This window comes from Lutzomyia longipalpis, chromosome 1 (assembly GCF_024334085.1).
Source record: "Lutzomyia longipalpis isolate SR_M1_2022 chromosome 1, ASM2433408v1".
Lineage (NCBI taxonomy): Eukaryota > Metazoa > Arthropoda > Insecta > Diptera > Psychodidae > Lutzomyia > Lutzomyia longipalpis.
This window is the reverse complement of record NC_074707.1, coordinates 39,749,423-39,771,325: the sequence shown is the minus strand read 5'-3', so window position 1 is coordinate 39,771,325 and position 21,903 is coordinate 39,749,423. Positions and strand designations below refer to the sequence as shown.

Genomic DNA, 21,903 nt, shown 5'->3' with positions numbered 1-21,903 from the left:
CAAAAAAGTACATTTTCCTTTTTTCCTAAACAGGTAAATTTATTAAATTTAATCAATAAACTCAAAAAAGATAAAATTCTGCATAAATTTTCACCTGAATTTTAAATCAAATATTTTCACAATACAGTCGTGACCTCGTGGTAGGACCGTCGTCAAAATGACTTCTCCGCGGTAAAACAGCTTCAGAATGAAGAATTTTGCCTTCGCAGTGGGACAATTAGTACTATTGGAAAGGTAGGATACTAATTGTCCCATTGCGAAGGCAAAATTCTTCATTCTGAAGCCGTTTTACCGCGGAGAAGTCATTTTGACGACGGTCCTACCACGAGGTCACGACTGTATATCACAAATTATTTTCATGCTAATCAATTAAACTAATAAATTCGCGATAAAAGTCACAAATATGTAATCAGTTTTGAAAGATTATGTGGAAAATATTTATCAATTCTGATTATTTTATACGTGTTTAAAGTTGATTGATAATTAATTACCTATATAGAATATTTTATCAGAACATTCTAAACAATATTGCAACGATGTATTACCTTTAAATGTTGCATTCAACAATGTAGGTATTTATTTGGGAATTTTGAAATGTTGCAATAATGTGGTCAAAGTGTGAATATTTGGTCAAAACAACCTGTTTTAGATTTTTATTTATAGCCCCACTTTTCAATTTAATTTATGTGTCCATCGTCAAACCTTAAACAAGTAATAATTAGATTTAATTTTAAATAAAAGCTTCAGGAATATTTCAATTTTTTTTTTCACATTCCCCGTAATCATTTCCAAATGACCATCTGTGGGAATTAATCAAATATTTTGCATTTCAAAGGGATAAATGTGAATAAATTTTAATTACCACAATATTATGAAGCAATTAAAACTTTATTTTAGATTTGGCAGAAATCGTATCAAAGTGAATAATGTAATTATAATAATTTATCGAATGCATCGAATGTGAAACATATCTAAAAGATTCAAACAACCGTATGGCGGAAAATCATCTATCATTCATCGGAAAATCCATCGTGAAATATGTTTATGGAATTAATGAATTCTAAACGACGGATATTTAGCAAATAAATGATGTATATTTTAGCAATTAAAGATATAATGCATTAAATTCATCCAAATTATTAGGATTATTGCAAAACAAAGCTTTCAATCAGTCTCGTGAAAGGGCACAAAATTTCCTTTTCAAAGTCGGTATTATTTTTACATGATTATTTCAACAATAAAATTACCTGAAAGTGGCCCGTCGAGGTCATAGCACGAATTGGAAAATATTCAGGAATTCCACTGAAAAAAATCTATTGTATAATAATTAATAATTTCACAAAATGTATCCCCACAATAACCGGAAAGACTGCCAATGGAACAGTTGAATTACAATTTATTTCACATTGAAATTTAATATCCAAAATGTACGGGGAAATTCTTTTTCAAACTAACAAATCATCCCACGCTCGATTTTAATTACTTCCGCTTTGCTTTCATTTTTTTCGCGGTCAAAAATTCAATACACGTGCTCACAAATATAATTCTAATGAATAGGAATTAAATAATATTACGTGACGAGGATATTTAAACTATGGCTAAACCGGGGGAGATAATTGAAAATTGTAATTATATCAAAAGTGCTTCAAATGAAATATAGTGCAGGGGTGGGATTAACATAAATTAGTGTGATTCATTGTTTGTTCAAAATATTTAATACGTTGTAATGTAGTTTCGAAAACTCCATATACAGTGTTTTATACAAATTTTATATTCATCCATTATTATGTATGTAAATAGTGCATGCTGAAAACATCCGGTAAACTGATTTTCCTGTAATTTATATCAGTTCGTGCAGGAAAAATAGTCCTCTGTCTGTTTACAAAAATTGAAGAAAAAAATGTTGCGCAATGTTTGTTGATTGAAATTATATTTTCTGTTGGAGGGACTCACCTTTAACTTTTTCCACATAAATGTGTGAACGTACATGTTGCAGAGATGTGCGCGGAGTGATAATGAGGAAATTAAATAAAGTCAAAGTTGCTGTCCTCAAAGGGTTGCTGAGGTTGCTGATTGCCACCCTGCTGTGGTCGCACACCCATTTGCGGACCACCTGGATTGCCTCCCTGCATACCCATCACTTGACGATATGGTGGATTTTGTGGTTGCTGTTGCTGTGTAAATTTAAATATAGATTTTGCAATGGGTATTCGTGGTTGCAATAATCAAAAACCAGAAACTATGATTAATTGATTTGTCGATCATTGAATTTGCAATTATCACACGAATATTGGATTTCTTTAGTAAAGATATTCCATTTTCAGTAGACGAAAGGCGACGGATCAAATCTTTTGAACAGAAAATTGGGTTTTTAGTCAGAATAATATTCCATTTTGGTCAGGAAAATATGAAAAACGCAACAGTTGCAAAAAAACTCAAAAGAAAATATGAAGAACGGAAAATTCTTCTGACAAAAAGCATAATTTTCAGATCAAAAGATGAGATCCAAAGACGACAAAGTTGCAAGGCATTGCACATAGATAAGTAGATAAACTTATCAGTATTTAATCGAAAATTTCAAATTAGAAGAAGACAAAATCTATAAATTTTCAATGCAAAATCATCAATCTAATAAACTTTCAACTCTACCCCGAAAGTGTAGAAATCCATCAAATCACGCTAAATCAAACTGAATAAACTATGAAGCACCTACCTGTTGCTGCAGGAGATGCCGCAAGCCAGGATTGCTCGCCATGACGGGACGCATCATCCTCTGTGGATTCTGCTGCTGTGGATTTCCTAAATTTCCAACACCGCGCATTTGCTGTTGCTGCTGCAGCATTGCCATTTTATACTGCTCCTGTTTTTGCTGCTGTGCCACTTGGGCTGCATGCATGTTATCGGACATCTGATGAATTGGCATTTGCCCAAATTCGAAGTTTTTAAATTGCTGCTGTTCCTGCTGCACGGCCGCTTCAAGGGACTGCTTTAGCTGAAACAGTCAGCATCACATCACGGAAGGTATTCGAGGTATTTGCACATTTATTGGCATTTTTTTTTTGTTTGTTATTGGAAATTCTTCCAATTGGTGGAAAAATATACAAAGGACAAAATAAAATCCACTAGAGATATTTTTGTACTCACGTGAGACATTTTTTCCATATTCTGCTGCCGATTATCCATATGCTGTCCACCGGGATTAACATTGTGCATACCACCCATTTGATTGGGATTCCCAACATTTGGCATATTCTGGGCATACGAAATGAGGGAGATTAATTAAATATTTTGCAGAATTGGAAAATATAATTCACAATATTGATATTTACCACCATTCCCATACGTGCGGCTTGATTAACTGTCTGCTGCTGACCCATTTGTGCCGTAGACGTTTGCCCCATTTGCTGCATCATCTACATTTATTATTCAAATTTATAATTCTCACCGACAATTGATGGAAAATCCAGCATTTGTAGGCTATCTACACAATTTATGCTAATTCGCACTATTTTATCCCACCCACCCCCTAACCATTCCTGCTTATTTGGCATTGGTGCACTGCACACACATCCCCAGCTGAGATATTATTTACCTTTCAGTGCAAACGAGAGAAGCTTCTCTTTTAAATCCAAAATGCAACCCATGGGAAGCATTTCCAGAAATTCCAATGTGCGGTTTATTATTTATTAATTTTGCCATCATTTAAAATGGCAACAAACACTTCCCAAGTATCTGTATTACTCCCAGGAATACTAATTTAACTTAATTTATCTTCGTACATGTGTTTACGGAGAAGTAAACAAATATACTCTAAATAGAAAACAAATTAAACTAAAAAAAATAAATCGAGGAATTTTCAATGAAGAAAAGCAAACTAAACCTTAAATTGAAAGCTCTGGCAACTAAGCTCATGGGATTTATCTAAAACCCCCAAACAAAAAAGTGATAATGAAATTCTTTTTTAAGAACTTTTTTACATACTCTAAAATCTCGTTAAAAGCTCACGTTCCAAAATTCTAAATCACCTATATATCTAGTGGGGGAAAGTTTTTTTCAATGGACTTTTAAATACACCGTGTAGAGTGCACCGCCGCCACATGAATAGTTTTAATCTCTTTTTGGGTGTAAATGGCACTACACAAGCCGTGGTGAGTGTGAAAAGCACCAAACCTGAGAACTTGTTGGTTGTGATGTTGGCATATTGGGTGCAGGATTCATAGCATTCGGCTGACCAGCACCACTCGGCCCACCAGGACCCTGAGCGCTCGTTCCCGCATTCCCTGCACCGCCGGGATTCCCAGCGCCACCGCCCTGCTGTCCCGTAGCCTGTTGGTTCTACAAATAAATACATTGCGCCCAATGTTTGTGGGTTTTAGTTTCAATCCTTCCTGACTAAATAGTATACACGTAAACACACACAAATACAAAAATATAAACTCAAATAAGCATTTCAAGTGAGGCGTATATGGTGTGCAAATTAGTACAATATGCTAAAGTATGGGAAATCAATGGGATTATTTGGGTTTATTCGATACAAAATGCAGTATTAAATATACTCAAAATCGTGCCCGTAATCTCGTGCAGAACGGGAATGTTGAGGTAGGTAGCAATATACATAATGAATGAATGTACATTTATGTGGTTTGGTTTTACGTGAATCCTGCGCCAAAATAATTCCGAGAATCCACTTAAAGTACACGTTTTTATGGGAATTTTTATGGAATATTAAATTTCGAGGCTCTCGGCTTTTTAGGGCAACTTGAGTTGATTTTTATTGATTGAAGAAGAAAGAGGTTGGGTTGACTTATTTAAAAAAAAAATGTTTATCAAAATACATTTATCAAGACGTTGCTGGATAGCATAAGAAAGAAGTATTTTAAATTGTCGTTTAAATTCAAAAATTCTGATAAAATCTTTTCTTTTCTAACAACTGAATAGTTGCTATAAGATTTTGATAGATGGGTGTTTTTAAAAAGTTCTATTGTCGTTCTAGAAAACAAAAACATAAAAAATTGTTGTTCAGGAAAATAGTCAGAGAGATCTCTGAAGAGGCCTGGAAAAGTAATTTTCTTTCAAAAAAATACGATTAAAGTGTGGCGCCCTGAATAGGGGGCGCCACAGGGCTTTGGTCAACTCCCCACAGTAACCTCAACCCTCGTCGTCCTCAACTAATCTAAGAGCACTTTCACTGCACAGCCATACCCGCACAAGGCTGAGCTCCGACTAACTCTACTCTCATCAGCACTCTTTGCTACTCTCTCATCTAATTACTTTCTCAGTGCTCTCCTACGTTCTCTTGAGGATTCTCGTATTCTCTCTCACCTATTGAGGGTTTGTAACCTGGGGGCAGAAGCCGTTGCCGAGGGAAGGGCAGCCGTTACAGTTACCGCCAATCTAAGGGTACTCACTCTATGAGCTAGGTTAATATTTGCTGGATAGTGAGTCGGGTGCTACATTCGGCCGTTCCTGACACTGCCGTCGTCCCCGACGGCTGCAAGTGATATTTCAAGAAAATCATTTTACTGCATTAATTTACTATGTCAGGATCAAAACTACGCGGAATACCAACCCCGAATTTTACTGGCCGTTTTTCCCAAACTACTACCACACCCAAGTCGTGAGGACTGCTCATGTGCTAACACTAACGGAACGTTCCGCACATGAGTTTAATTCGCCGTTTCATTCGCAGGTCCTGATGTTGTAGAACAATCGTTGTAGCTGCTAGTCGATTGGTGTCTGCTGCATGATGTTCTCGTAATGTTCATTTTCTGCGGCTGACTGCTTCCTTTAACGGCACGCTTGCTTACCCCTTCCTGGGTACCTGCCGCACAACAGACCTTCATGTGTGTTGTGAGTTGTCTCATGGCGCGTCGACGACTACGGCACGCTTACTTACCCTTCATGGGTACCTGCCGCACAACAGACCTTCAAGTGTGTTGTGTATTCTTTCATGGCGCGTTGCGTTCAATCAGCGGTGTTTGGCCCCTCGACGACTTCGACAACGGCACGCTTACTTACCCTTCATGGGTACCTGCCGCACAACAGACCTTCATGTGTGTTGTGTATTCTTTGGCGCCTCTCAACTGTTTCATTGTACTGCTGCTTACTGGTTTACTGCATTCTTTCGTGCTCGCGACGGGAGATCTTCAGTCGTCTGGGCCATTCACTTCGTTCGGGACATTGTACAGTACACACTGTAATCTTCGCACACTTCATCGGTCACCCTCAGCCTCTACGTCGTTCTTGTCGCTATCGTTTCCAGGCTGGTGACATGTCCCGCTCGCATTGCCGCTTATACCTGCAACCTGCTAAAAATCAACAATTTATTTCATGTCATAGATCACCATCTCATAGACGAGCCTCTTCTCACTCATCTTGTGGGTCTCACGCCCAACTGCCTTCATCAACACCAACAATTTACGGCATAAATGAATCTGCATTATTACCGCACAAGACTTTTTCAAGTCGACTCAGTGGCACATAAGAAAACTACTGCAAAATTTATTTAGACTTCATCCACCCGCATCATCTATCATCTGCTGCTCTTTCACCTTCATACTCTTCCTCAGGATCTCGCAGTTAACCTAAAACTTCACAGCGCTTACCCACTCCACCTGGCACCTGTGAACAGTCGCGAGATGTACCACTCAAACATCCCCTGCCTGCGACGTAGATACAATTGAGAGAACCCTCGACTAACCTTGAACACTCTTTTCAATTCGCCCATCTGCGTACGGTATTGCAATTGACACTGTGGAATGGTGGACACCATTGGCCTCACCAAACTACCGGAACCGGTTTACCGCGAACAATGTTGCTTGCCACTCACAAGCATGCCGGGATATCTGAAAAACTGGAAAAACTGCACCATCTCCTCGAACACCTGGATAGCATTCTTCACCATAGCTGCAATCACCGCTCCCAACTCCTTGCACCTCCCAAACGCGTCAATCTCCCTTGCCATAAGCCGTCACACTGACGGGATGATCACCGCCTCCTTGCGTCCTGAAAGACTCCGCTCCTTTTGCGTAACTCACTGCCACAGCGTCTTTGTCCTTAACTGTATGTGCTTCTCCTTTGTCGCCGCATCTCCGAACTTCAAGTCCTTCTCCGAGATTTTGCACACCTCCTTCTTGGCAGAGATTTCCTCCATTACTGCTACCGTCTATTTTATGCATTTGACCTTCTGCAAGTCCTGTCCGATTTTCCCGTTTCCAGGTCACTCATTCCTTCTCCCTGACATCTCACTCGCTTTTATTACTGCAGCCTCCAAACTGCTGCGCATCTTCGGTTTACTCTCAGCTCCGTAATTCCACTACGGCATCCTTCAGGTCTTCTAGTTCGTCAAGGTCTCATCTCATTGTTTCTTGGCCACCCGTGTTTCTTTCTTCTGCACACTTATTTTCTCTGAGTTTCCTCAACATTTTCTTATTCAGCCACAGGCTCTCTTCACGTGAGACTTCCTTCTATGTTGTGCATCAGCAATCTGCGGGCATCACACTCTCGCAACCATATTTTCTTCGGGATACTTGTCTTTGCTCCTGCTGCCACCGAATAACACCTTGTTCCATTCATTTGCCATCTTTGTCTTCTTTCTTCTCCATTCGTGGCATCCTCCCTTTCATCAACCGTCATGTTCTTTATTTTTCCCATCTTCTCGAGGATGCTGTGTTCATTTTCCTTTTATTTTCTGGACTCCTGAGATTTTCTCTGCTCTTCACCGTCCTATAAGTCCACAGCACATTTTCACTTACATCGACATTCGCATGACTCATCAATGTACTTCACCACCTCAGATCCTTTCCAACGCTTCAGCTCACAGCTTCCTCCCCAACTGCTTCCGCTCTTCTTAGCACGTACCGTTGCTGAGGTTCGTTTTTCACTTTGCCACCCTCTCAGGAAATAGATTTTTCCCCGTGGCTATGCTGTGAATTAAAGCCTCCAAACATGCTCGTTCATCTTCAACGCCATTCCGCAATTTTCCTTCTCTCCATCAGGTATTTCAGCAACTCCATTCCCGTTTGATTGATGTGATCTCTCCTGTATCCTCCTAGAGTATTGGCATTTCACACTTCACGCACTCACATGGTCGCAATCCTCATTTCTTGCGAAACCACTGCTATCCTTCCTCACCAATTTTCACCTTCCAGCAAGACTCCTTGGGACACGCACACCCCAAATCCTCAGCAGAGCAACAGATGTGACACTGGAATCCCTTACTTGCTCTACCCACTACATTTTTGCTCTTTTCATTCACTATACGCCGATCATCCCAACAACCGTGACAAACTAACCAACTGGCGCCACACCGATTTTCATTGCACCCATACCTAAGCAAGCAAACATTGATACGCTCCCCAACAGCTGCGACACCCTAAAGACTCGACTCAAGCTAATTTCCACTGCTCCCGAACCTATGCAAACAGACATTGAAACTTTCTTCAACAACTGCGACACGCTGAATGACTCGTGTCACGCCAATCTCCGCTGCGCCTGTATCTATACAAGGAAACATTGATGTTTTCAAATTTTGAATAATTTATTTTCTCATTAATTTTTTTTTTTTCTGCGAACACCTTCCGCATCTGCCATTTGCTTGTAAAACAAGAACACGGCCATCTCAACAGCATGAGCGCAATCTACCGCTCCTCGTCTGCTGTTCCTCACACCTTCAAGGAAATCTTCTACACCGATAATCGCGACGCTCGCTACGACAATAATCACGCCACCTTTCACGACGTTGACCCCAATAAGAATCACGGCAACTGTGATGGCGATTTTTACGGCATCTATCCGAATCCTGAAAAGCTTCGTGCTGATTCCAACTGGATTTCTTGGGAAAGAATCATTTTCCCGTAGCAGCACTCCTCCTCTGGTTCACTTCGTCGCTTCTTGCCTCCCCGCAGCTTCCAATGAATTGCGAGACTGTAATTCTCATCCGGAAAGAATTCCTTATGCACTTTTCCAATTATCTCCCACGTATGCAGGTTGCCTTTCCTCCCTTCGAACCATGGTTTGGCTGCTCCTTTCGATCGCATGCTCCCCTTCAGAATCGCATGCTTATCCTTGACTCCACATTGGTGGAGGATTCCACTCACGGTGTCGAGGCATGCAACAACGGATAACGTCCTTCTGTCGATCAATTCGGAACGGAGCACGAACTCCTCAATCTCCAGCAATTCCGGTGCAAATCCCGTCAACTTTTCTCCTTTGCCAATTGTCACAGCAGTGGGCACTGCCTTCGCATGTGTTTCTATCACAGGTGTTTCTATCGCAGGTATTTCTACCACAGGTGCTGCTACTGTAGGGGCTGCTACTACTGGCACTTCTACCATGGGTGCTTCCACTTCGGGTGCTGCCATCGGGAGCTTCTTCATTGCTTCATCTCATTCCTGACGCTCCTCATTCATTTCTGCAAAAATGTAGCACAAATTCATCACATTTACGATCTCATACACCACCATGGTCAGCCGCAACACCTCATATGTAGATACTCTCACCTCTTTTCACTTTTTCTCAGGGTTTTTCCGAGTTTTCCTTCAATTTTTCACTTCACGGCATGTTTTCTTTTCAAAATAAAAACAAACTGACAGATTTCTTTGATCGCGACGCCTCTGGTGACTTTTCGCCGAAAAATTTCTCGAACACTGCGCCGAAAATTTCGCGAGGGGATAATCATAAACTTCCATGGGACATTTCATCTAATTCCTCGGACTTTTCCTTTTATTTCTGCTCATTTATTTTTCTTAATTTTCATTTCAGGGATTTTTCTACTGGATTTTTAAGGGGAATTTTCAGGAAATTTTCAACATTTGGGAGATTTCATTTCTTTCTACTGGGTGCTTTTTAATGGCGGTTTTCGCAGGACACTTCGATTTGAATTTTTCAGGGAATTTTTCTCAAGGGGCACAACTTCACGTTCATTTTCTTCTATTGAGCATTCAAGGGTTAATTTTGTGATAAACTGATTTTTTTTTTTGAGCTGCGAATTTTTTCGACCGCGCTGCTTTTTCTCTAAATTTCTGGGAGGGAAACTTTTCTTCGGTGCCGCAGAACACCGCGAATCTTTACATATGCCATGGAAATAGTTTCACTGGGGCACTTTTTACCGCGATATTTCCCTTCGGGCAGCCTTAATTACACAATTTTTCTTCTTTACAAACCCCCTGAACTCTATATGGCTGCACAAATATCCCCAAAACACAGGAATGTACTCACTTTATCATTTTTCAGGAACTTTTAGAGCAATCTCTGAAACGACAAGAAGAACATTTTTCCCCCCTTCACGGGGGCTCTGCACACACCAATGCACTCGTACAGGCTTGGGGATCCCCTCATTCATGCCACACATTCACACCAGCTGCAATAAAAGTCATTTTCATGAAAATTTTTCACCCTTTCTGAAACACCCTGCTGCCAAACATGTCCCGACACGTTTTCTCTGCCGCCGTCGATGCCTCCGGAAATGTCGCTCTGCCGCCGTGAAACTCGCTGCAATTCACCTCCCCCGCTGCTCTGCAAACGTTGCCCGGTGTCTCCTGCTGCTGCTGGGGCGGTTTCCATGGGGGTCCCTCGCCGTTCCGGCACTTTTTCACACACTTTTTCACTTCACTTTTCTGCGGCATCATAGCCGCCATGTTCGTTTTCTTCACTCGCGCGCGATCACTTTTCTGTTCATTTTTTCGCCGGGATTTCGCATCCCACTTCTGATATGTGGCGCCCTGAATAGGGGGCGCCACAGGGCTTTGGTCAACTCCCCACAGTAACCTCAACCCTCGTCGTCCTCAACTAATCTAAGAGCACTTTCACTGCACAGCCATACCCGCACAAGGCTGAGCTCCGACTAACTCTACTCTCATCAGCACTCTTTGCTACTCTCTCATCTAATTACTTTCTCAGTGCTCTCCTACGTTCTCTTGAGGATTCTCGTATTCTCTCTCACCTATTGAGGGTTTGTAACCTGGGGGCAGAAGCCGTTGCCGAGGGAAGGGCAGCCGTTACAGTTACCGCCAATCTAAGGGTACTCACTCTATGAGCTAGGTTAATATTTGCTGGATAGTGAGTCGGGTGCTACAAAAGCTAGAAACAAAAAGTAAGAATCCTATAAGATTCTTCCCGGAATATCAAAAATCTTATAACTGACGAACTGTAAGAAAGGAAAAGAAAAGATTTTTATCAGAATCTACTCCTATTTTAGGGGTTTGTCGAATTTCTTGAAATATTTTAATTTAGAGTTAATTTTCAAAATCAGACAAGTGGAGTTGGAGTCTAATTTTTGAATTTGAGGCAATTATTGAATGAAGAAGGAAAATGGGTAAAAATACAATTCTTTTACCTGAATACAATTCATTTGTTACCCCAAATGTGTTTTATCACTTTAAATGAAAATTGTTAAAAGTTTAGACTGTCGGCCCATAAAAATTCTTTCCTTTTTTATTTTTTAACTCACCTGCATAATTTAAAATTATTGAATTAAATAAAATCGAATTTTTGGCTAAAAACTGGCTGGCGTAGGCCACGAAAAATGTTTCTGTATACTCGTTAAGGCCGTAATAGCTTTGCTTGTTAGCTGTGAGAATTAAAATCAATTGTGGATTTGGATAGAGGTGTGCGGGTAGGGTTATTTGAACACAACATTAAACCATTCCATGACGTACCAAGCCTTGTTTTTGTTGAATAACTTTGCGCAGCCTGTCGACAAATCCCACTTGATTGTTGGGAATGAAGCCAAGGAAGGCCTTCTTCTCAGCTGTATACAGCAGAATTAGCACTTTTATCTCACAATTTGTCGGTGGGGATGCTGTGAAGTGAACACATCCCGCCTAAAATGCAACGAAGGGAAATTTACAACACCTGCATATGGGTGCATTGATTTTTAAGCAGGAGGAGACTTACAAAGCCCGTTGCCATGACTTTCGACAGGGCATCAAGAGCTTCACATTGACTTGGGTGAAAGATGACCGTTTTGGAATCTTTTAGGTATTGCCCACCAATATTCCCCACAAGTTGCTTCGGCATGAGTTGCATAATGAGCTTCTGGGGCCAGCTGTCGGCTTTCCTGCAATTTTCCCCACATTCGCGGAGGAGATAGACCCACATAGATTAGCATTCACGTAGTGAATTTCCACCATGTGAAATATTTCATTCTAACGAACACAACGTACAATTCTGGTTCACCATCTTTGATATTAGTTGTGACATAGCACGGTACGTGGCGTGCAATTTTGGGTTGATCGCTCTTTGCCTTCTCAATCCACTCCAGAATCCCAGTCCAAATTTTCTCCCTTGAATTGGAGGTTGGTTGCCCACCGGTAGCACCACCAGCTGCCGTCGTGGGAACACCACTTGCTGGTGGCATATGCTGTTGTGCTGTTTCCACCCAGAAACCCATTAAAATTATTTTAATAAATCCACTGAGGCATACACAAAGGACTTCATACATAACTTTTCAAACATGACAATTATATTGGGAGGGCGGAGGGTAGGTATAGTAGAGTTTTAGATCCACATGTGTAGAGAATTTAAAGTTTCACAAATGTCGAGTAAGGATTGAATTTTTAAGAACAACGTCGAAATAGACGCTGTAAAAACTATACTAAAATTCACGAAATAAAATAATATGCATCCTGTTATTTAGGTCAACATGAAAATCCCATATACCTGCAGGCTATAACGACCTACTGCTTGTTAAAAACTTTTTTCATTTCCAAAACATTCTGCAAAAATTTCCCCAAATGCATTTCATCGTGTTATTACATATTCATAAATTTGTCATTCTTTGTGATTTCCATTTACACACCCCATGAAAATATGAAACTCTCATAAAAAACATTAAAAACATGAAATCGACAAGAATTTTTTTTTTGGTTGAGGAATTCTGTGTATAAATTATTTTTAAATAATTTCGGGGGGCGGAAATTTATTGTTGGCCTTGTTAGTGGAATCCTACCTGATGTGGGGATATTTTGGGGCATCTGTTGGTTGACTTGTGGCCCTTGATTTTGTTGCATCTGCTGCGGGTTTTGCTGCTGCATCTGCTGCGGGTTTTGCTGCTGCTGCTGCTGCTGCTGCTGTTGTTGGTGTTGTTGCTGCTGCTGTTGTTGTTGCTGCTGCTGCTGTTGCTGCTGATTCATAAGTTGCATCCGGATGGCTTGCTGCTGCGCCATATTGTTCATCTGACCAACTCCCTGAGACGCCATGCTGTGCGGTGGAGTACTGAGTTGCGTAATGAGAGCTGATTGCTGTTGCTGCTGCGTTGGCATCTGCTGCTGTTGCGGATTCTGTCCGGGATTTGGGAGGAAAGGACGCTGCTGCTGTGGTGGCATCATCCACCTTGGATTTTGCATTCGTTGCCCCATCTGTGGTTGCTGCACATTGGGATTGTATGGCATGGACATAGCCGTCTGATTGGGGGGTGCAATGGAAACCTGGGGATTCATTTGATTGGGATTTGGACCTTGACCAGGGTACATCAACCCCGGACGTGGGATATTGGGATTTCCCATTGGATTTTGCATTGCATCCGGAAACACTAAAAAATTACGAATATTTTTGTGAGTCTCCCAGAAAACTTCTCTGTGGGAAAATTATTCTTACTTCCGGGATTATTCATGTTGGTACGCATGGGGCCAGGTTGATTAATCTGCTGAGCTGCAAGCATCTGATTTCCAGCTGCTTCCATTTGATTATTCATTGGCATCATATTGGATGCCAATGGACTCGGTAGATTAATTGTTGCAGCTGCTGGTGGACTTGCAGGACGCTCCTTGAGGGAATACCCCTTGAGGAGAACAAGATGTCGTGGATCCTTGCAATAATTCTTCGAGGTGGACGATGACAAATCCCCACCGGATTTTTCAAATAGCTTAAAAAGGACGGGAATTTTCCGCGGAGAGAGGATGGAGAAATTAATTTCCTTCTCTTGGAAAATCGTCGCAAGTTGATCAACTGTTTTATTTTCATACATATAGCACTCTTGCACGGGCATTGAGTACGGAACACTGTTACAGATGAGGATGCAGTGCTTCTGGGTGGGTGTACCCTGATCCCTGCGCTCCTCGAGATCGTCAAAACATACCAAAGCTGTGGCCATTCCTTCTGCGAGATTCGCATATGATTCACTCTTCCCCCCAGTTAGCCTAAAACAAATTATTCCGTGCATTTCAGGGACATTGCGGCACTTTTGGGGAACAAAAGAAACCTACTCTAGTTTTTCGATGGTGTTGAGTACTTTTTTGGAGCTGGCAAAAGGCCCGTAAGTCGTACAACAAACTCCCGGCATGCTCTGGGCTGTCTTGTAAACGACTACCCCATACAATGTGCTGTTTCTATCTAATCCCGTCCAATACTCCCGATCATCTCCCATCCACTGGGAAGAGAAAGACTACCACGGGCATTGAGATAATTTCCGCGGGATGTGACAAAAGGACAATCTACTAAATACCTGGGAGAAGTACTCCAACGTCGGGATGATGTAGTTCGACTTGATGTCCCCAAAGTAAGCTCCATTTATCGCTGTTCCTTCAATTAGAAACACCACGTCCGCCAACAAATCCGAATCTGCAGCAACCATTGTCACAAATCACGGCTAAAAGTTCACAGAAACACCTCAAATTTTCACAATTTTCACGAATTTTCTTTCGCACAAGTCAAACACATAAACAAAACACAGCAAACCTCACAAACTGTCAAACGAAGTGCCGGTGTTGGCTCATGCGCAGAAGAGGCGCTGATGTTATCTTTGCTTTTGGCGCGCAAAATAAAAGTTTCCACCGCCTTCCAAAGAAAAAGATTTTCTCATCAAATAAAATATTTATGGAGAATTTTCACGATATTTGCCTTTAATTGCCACAGACACAATTCAAAGATCCAAAAAGGATATTTTTACCAGACACCCACCCACAATGAACACATCTCCCGACCAATCCCATGAGAACAACTCGGGTTTTCAACAAAACCCCATCGCAACTTTCCCAAAAGAATTTCTTTCTTCCAATTTTCCTGCGCATAAGAAAATTCGAAAAATTCACATCACGAAGGAGCGAGTTCGTGAAATGAATAAATTTTTCTCTCTGGCTTAACTACTGAGCTTGCTAGTAAAAAAAAAACCTCCGTGTGGTCTATGAGTGGGTGTAAAAAATTGCAAGCAATGAAAGGATATGAAGGACTTAAAAAAAAGAAATTGGGGAAAACGGGAGAAGCACTAATAAAAATTTTAAAATACATTTCTGTTGAGAATATGTACGGCGTGGGTTTACGATGTGTTTATTAGTTGTTGTAAAAGAAATGTTATAAAAGCTCAAACTATTAGATTGCAAAATGTATTGTAGATGTGGCGGCTTCAGGACGAATTGGAGCCTTGTTTTAGTTCTTCAATTTTACGCACCATAAGGTAAAACCTTTAAAATCTTTCAATTTTACTCAAAAATGATTTTAAAAAATGAAAGCTTTATGAAAAAAAAACCTAACAGGTAATTGAGCTTTATAAAAGCTTCTTGTTTAAAACATTTTCTCAGCTTTTTCTCTTTTAATAAAAATAAGCTTTATTGCAAAAAAATATTCATCGATATTTTTAAAATTTAAAATATCTATAACAAAAATACTCAAAGTTTATTACTCTGAATATTATAGTTAAGGGATGTATGTACCCTAAACCACCCTGCTGTCTCATCTTAGTCATCCTATCCCATCCTATCTCTGCCTGCCAAATGTTCGACGTTTAGATGAAAAGGGAGGAATTTGCAGATATTTGTCAAAGTTACCAAGAATTCTTCTCATCCACTTTGTCCTCGGCTCGAGCCGTTCTCTCCCCAACTCTTGTCTGACTGTCACCCCCACAGATGAGCTCCTGAAATTGCTAAGAGCCTTGGGATAAAATTAATATTTGCAATGGATATTAGACGCGAACGAATATTAAATTGAAGACATGAGAAACAATTTATTTAGAACGTCCGCGCGTATCGCAAAATATTGCGCCCAACAAATTGAATTCCTGATTTTGGGTGTTAATAAATTGATAATATGATTGGCTCATTTATTTGTATGACAGAAGAATTTATTGTCTGCTTTATGGGGGTGGGAGACGAGTATTGAAAAAAAGGAGGACATATATATACTTTCTCCCACGCTCTGCCCAATTTACGATCTAATATCCTCGCTGTGATTAAGGATAATTGAATTTGATGTTGACAGCATTGGATGGAATTATTGCACATTAATTAATCACATTTCAACTCAATTGGATGACAAAATTCAATAAATTGTAGGGCAAAATTAAATGAATGGAGGCTAGTCAGCCCACCCACGTTCTAGTTATATATTTACACTCATCCCCCCGTGATTTTGTATTCAAAGAATTCCATTTGGATTTCCTGTTAATTGATGAACAAATGGGATTCGATTGTTTTCAATTGTGCGCGAAAAAGCCCCGAGGATTTACAGATACGATATGTAGAATGCTAGCCCATCAAATATTCAATCCCCATATTTTATTGCTATTCATGAAATATTTCTACAAATAGCGAGATTTTGAGCTTTTCACCTTGCTCTACGATTTATTGCTGCTGGGAAGATTAAAAGGGCAATTTATTTTATTTACGTGCTACACACAGAGATGTCCATTTGGTTTTATTGCACATGTTTGATATGTTTCTATTTCACCCTCTCCCCGCTCATATATGATTCTGCACCACATACATATTGTAGCTGTTCAAACTTTTTATGACCCCTTTTTGACAAACAAATTTTACGACGCGGTCAAAGGTCGATTTCCAAGGAAAATTTTAATTTTTCTCGTTGGGAAAAATAATTGATTTTTGTATTTTATTTCTCTATTTGTGCATAAATTCTAATAGAGAATTCATACATCCCGCCCATATGTCTGATGTCTAATTTATCTTTAGTATTTTGGGCTAAAAAAAATATTTTGGAATGTAGCCAAAATGTAATATAAAACATAACTCTCAAGCTCTAAAACAATAATCAAAAAATCATAAATTTTATAAGAAATATTGTGCCAAAAGCATAAAGTTAAGCATCAACTGGAGAATTGAATCATAAAAGCAAAAAAAAATAGATAAGAAAAATAAATCGACTTTTCCCGTTTGACGGTTAGAGAATCTTTCTTTGTATCTTCTGAAGCTCTCTTGAAGATTTGTTTCTGTAATTAATAATTGGAGAAGGAATACAATTAATTAAATAAGTGACCTACATTTCATTTCTTCGAACAAGATGAACTCAATTCATAAACTCAGAACTTTATAGGAGATCTCTTAGCCTAAGTCTTTGAGCCCGCACCTGTCCCACGCTCGTGACCCAAATAAAGAGCAGGCTTAAGGATAAATTGATAGTTTAGTTAGACAATATTTTTTCGATGCAAAAAAACATCCTTGTCATAATTTAAACCTAGTTAGATATCTCTTGGAGCTTTGGGAGCTTCCGTAATATGCCGTTGACGCCTACTCAAGTTATGTCGGCTGTAGTTTACTTATAATATTATTAAGGATACTACCCACAATCCAATTGAAATTTACGAAATCACAAAAAAATCCACAATTTCCCGCTCCGTCGTATCACAATAATTGAGGCTGTAAATTGAGTTTCAATCCCACCGCCGCAAAGTGGATCCTTTTTTTCGGCATAGGACTGCGTGTATGCCCCCCAAAAGTTGAAAGAAAAAAAAGAATGGGCGAGGAAAAAAATCGATTTTCATTTGGGATTTTGCAAGATTCTCCGCACCATAATTCCTTCCCAAATTTGAATACTTCGTGCAGAAATGTGTCGATTCTCCTATTTGAATTTTCGGTAAGGGTATTCTAATTTGAATTCCCCAGAGCACACCCTTGAGATGCCAGAGTCACTCGCTTTGCCTCGCGGATTAAGCAACATCATCGTACCAAATGGGGTGGCTCTTGATGAGGTGCTGTCCTCCCCCATCCGCATCTTGGGAATGGTATGAGGAAGGCAAATTGAGAAAATTCCACACAATTGCCCCTCAATCTCGTATTCGCTACACAAACTATTAATATCGCTAAATAATATTAAAAGGAAAGTTCGCGATTATATTAAAATTGTATGTACATTTATTGCTGTAGTAAATGCGAAAAGTTTCGAGCGCTTTACAACGCGGCGAGAAAGTGTTGTTGCTTATGAAGGGAAAATATTCAATGATGGGAGATTCGTGCATCTCAAGTTGGTTGAAAAGCAACGGGAGGTGCACTCCTACATTTACCATAGTAGTACGCCAGTCATCTACCAACCCTCCCCTCATAAGTCGACACCTTGCCAAGGGAAATACCAGCTCGTGACTAGTTGGTGGTTGGGGGTGTATTGAGGTAATTGGAAGATGACGGTTGTGTGGTTGACGCTCTCTATATTCGCAATGAAGACTCAAATGGCAAATGCATATGAATTTTCATTGCATCGCACATTCTTGTGGATTCCTCAGTGCACTTCCTCGGGAATTTCACCATCATGGTGCGCGACAGAATCAACAAAACTGAATGATATTTCTCTTTCAAAAGACTTTCCCTTCTTCATCTGCCCATCGTGTTGGTTGTGTGATGATGCTACAGCAGTGGAGAATGGGGCGAGTGTATTAACTCAATAAAGAAGTTTATATTTATCGCCGAAGCTTACAGAATTTGATTATGAACTTCTTAACGTTTTCTCCTTCATCGCTTTCTTCGAAAGTTCAGCAAGAAGGAAAAAAAACCAATGTGATGGAGAAAAAATTTGTGGTTATAACCCTTTAAAAACTTTTCTGTGTGGGTTTTCAATAAAACAAAATGATTCTGAATTTGAGAAATTAATGGATATTTCGTGATGGGAGCTTGAAGTGCGGTATTGATATCTTTATGCCCTTTATGCTCTGGCTTGCGTTTTGAATTTTCCCTATAGATTTTCCGAGGAAAAAGCTCACTCAGCTGCTATGCGGAGGAAGCTTTTGAAACGTTTTAAATTCTTTCATCTTTTCTTTAAAATTATAAGAACAAATTATTTTTTAAGCTCAAAATTTTAAAACTTTTTTTTTTTGAAAGATGTTCTTCTAATGCGAAATAACGTCAATTCCCTTTAAAACTAAAAGAAAATCCTATGAGTTATGTATGTGTACTACAATGAGTTATGTATGTATGTAGTTTCTCCGTTTAATGACTACAGTGAATCTTTATGGATGCTATGGGCTTGATGTAAGGAAAAGTATATACGAGTATTTTTTGGGAAAGACTCTACGTGCCACTTTGGCAAATACCAGCACTCTTTTCGTTCACACAAATTTCCCATTGTGCTCCACCACACCATATACACAGAATCCTTGACAGAATCACCTTCTCACTGGTGTGGCAATATATTACGCTCCTCTAATATGCTCCACACCATCCTTAAGACAAACACTAGCACGTCTCCGCCACAGTGTCTCACCAAGAGGTAGAGTTGAAAAACGATGCGACATCTAAAGTATCTAGAAACGATAAAGACACACGAAAATAATTCTCTGCAATGGTGCAAAATTTATGTCAATTACGTTCCTCCCATTGAGATGTTCTCGCATATTTTCACAAAATGCCAAGAGGACTCTTTTGCACCCCCATCTCGTACGCTTTTTAATTTTATATTTTTGCCAGATATTTATTGCGATTTTACGCGTCGCGCTCACATACCGAGAAGCACGCACTGTGACTCCGAAATATAAAACATGCCCTTTAAAAACCTCGGGATGGGTCCTTGGAGAATTTTCCAATGTGCCTGTGAGAAATTCTTGAGATTTCTTGACTTTCCCTGCTTCTATATGGCATATGGCGCAATGGGAAAAAAAGAGAATAAACTCACTGGGGATGCTGGCAATGAACTTTGATTTAGGTTTTTCAGAGACTTCTTTTGCATAAACTTTCTATACGTATCATACTTTATTTGGGAAAATTATTTTTCTCAGAACAAAAAATGATACATAAGAATCTTAATCCTCTAATATTTAAATCTTGTAACATTCTTAAAGACGTGAGCTTTTGCATTAAAGTAAACTATTTATAGATTTCTCTGTACAAGCTTCTAAACCTGGTGTTAAATCAATATTTGATCAAATTTCAAATATTGAATAAATGTATCAAATTTTATGCTTGACTCATATATTGTTGCTGCTTTGATTCTCCATGTCATATTTCCTGGAAATATTCAAAAACTTTTTCATTTATCCGCATACAAAAATTATTGAGGGAATAAAGAGCTTTTTATGCGATTTTTGTATGAACATTTGGGGTTAAAAGTAAAATCCATTAAAAAGGATCTAAAGTTTTGTTTTTTATTCATTTCCAGGAATTTTGTCATATTTTCAGGGATCAAAAATAGATTTTCCGTGATCCTCCTCATCCTATTTTGCAATAGTTGCTGCTTTGTGAATTTCAAATTACTTACATTTTACCATTAAAGTCTCATTTTGCTCCACATAAACTTTTAACCATCGCATATTTTTCACTTTACCCCATGTGAAGCGAAATTGCTAAAAATATTACATTATTAAACACCCACACTTTTCCCCAACAACTTAATCGCATTTGACTAACTCAACTTTGATAAAGGGAGATGATCCCACGATTTTCGTGGGTGGTTAATTAAAATCCCAGTAAGGCTTCATCGCAGATCCAATAAATATCCATTTCAGGTTTCATCAATTACCTCCATCACTTTATCTTCCACCTACCTACCCCGGGTCAGCTTCAACTCGGGATGGCGCGGAAGTTATGCTCTGCCGGTGTATATATGACGTTCATCGGGAGTCGGAAGGATGGAAGGCAGATACACAAAAGTATGCTTTATATGTGTGTGGCGGATTCGCGTGAATGGATGATATACCGCAGAGGATGACAATGACGAATATTGGACTTTATGCAGAGGATAGCGGGTGCGAGGTCTACGCACCAAGCACGCAATAATGCTCATACATATACCTACCTATGTGGAATTCCTCTTGTTTTAGCCACGACGATCATGAGCCATCCCCAAAAGAGCTCGATCTCAATTTATCACATATTCATATGTTGAATATACCTACATACATACATAATATATGTAGGTATGTATATAATGTGAAGAGTTGTGAATCTCTAGAACAATACAACAGCCCCCTCTCGCGCTGACATTTCCGATATTGATGAAGAATGTGAGGTATTGGTTGCTTCATTTAGGCTTCTACCCTTGATTGATTGTCCTGATATATGGGGAAAAGTTCACAAGGAGCAATTTTTCCACACACTCGCGTGATTATTGCTCCAACACACCGGAAATTATACATTCTGATGGGAATATGAATAAATTTTCTGTTCTGTGATTTTTCTCATTGCTTCCTTTTGAAGCAAGCCAGCATCTGCTCAGTGTTTTCGTTGCTTATTTCCTGGGCAATGATGAATAGGCACGTATAGCCCCAATGTTATGAAATGCGCGCTTTTGCTAATGCCAAAAGGAATAATTGAGTGGTGTGTGCGTGCTCTTCCCGGAGAGCATTCTCAAGGAGTCAGACAAAAGTAAATAATTAATAGAACATCCCTGGTCGGGTTTTTCATATGGATTAATCTTAATTTGCGATATAAAGCGTATTGCTGAAAATTTCCTATGACAACACTTCAAAGACTCTCCCCGATGTGAAGGTAAAATCTCTTGTTTCCTTCATAGAAAACCCTTTTGGCACGGAAGGGTATTAAGCAAATTATTAGCATTCACAATGAGGCGGTTTTCTCCCAGGATAAATTTATGCAAATAAACATTCTCATACTCATTGCCATCGCACAGTGACTGGCATAGCACCCACAAAATCAACCAACATATTGACTTCCTCTCTACACCATGCTACATCAACTTTACAATATATTCTCAGGTATTATACGTCACTTTAATGTGAAGCCATAAGTTGTT

The 21,903-nt window shown here is 39.6% G+C and overlaps 2 protein-coding genes across 4 annotated transcripts in view; one reads left to right on the top strand and one right to left on the bottom strand.

Moving 5' to 3' along the window:
• The window catches only part of LOC129787307 (DNA-binding protein RFX2), an 865,065-nt gene that overhangs the window by 664,464 nt on the left and 178,698 nt on the right, over nucleotides 1-21,903 (top strand). The window lies entirely within an intron of this gene.
• Nucleotides 1,693-14,704, bottom strand: LOC129787306 (mediator of RNA polymerase II transcription subunit 25-like). 2 transcript variants are annotated; one of them, XM_055822793.1, is made up of 13 exons: nucleotides 14,444-14,704; nucleotides 14,205-14,383; nucleotides 13,597-14,138; nucleotides 12,950-13,531; nucleotides 12,165-12,369; nucleotides 11,896-12,058; nucleotides 11,658-11,822; nucleotides 4,171-4,335; nucleotides 3,330-3,413; nucleotides 3,145-3,252; nucleotides 2,714-2,992; nucleotides 1,954-2,174; nucleotides 1,693-1,875 (listed from the first exon to the last, which is right to left on the bottom strand). In XM_055822793.1, the coding sequence occupies exons 1-12, from the start codon at nucleotides 14,570-14,572 to the stop codon at nucleotides 2,025-2,027; spliced, it is 2,751 nt and encodes a 916-aa protein (XP_055678768.1). In that variant the 5' UTR covers nucleotides 14,573-14,704; the 3' UTR covers nucleotides 1,693-1,875; nucleotides 1,954-2,024. The 2 variants fall into 2 exon arrangements, with proteins under 2 accessions (XP_055678768.1, XP_055678769.1); XM_055822794.1 differs by having other exon boundaries at nucleotides 2,714-2,983; nucleotides 14,444-14,698.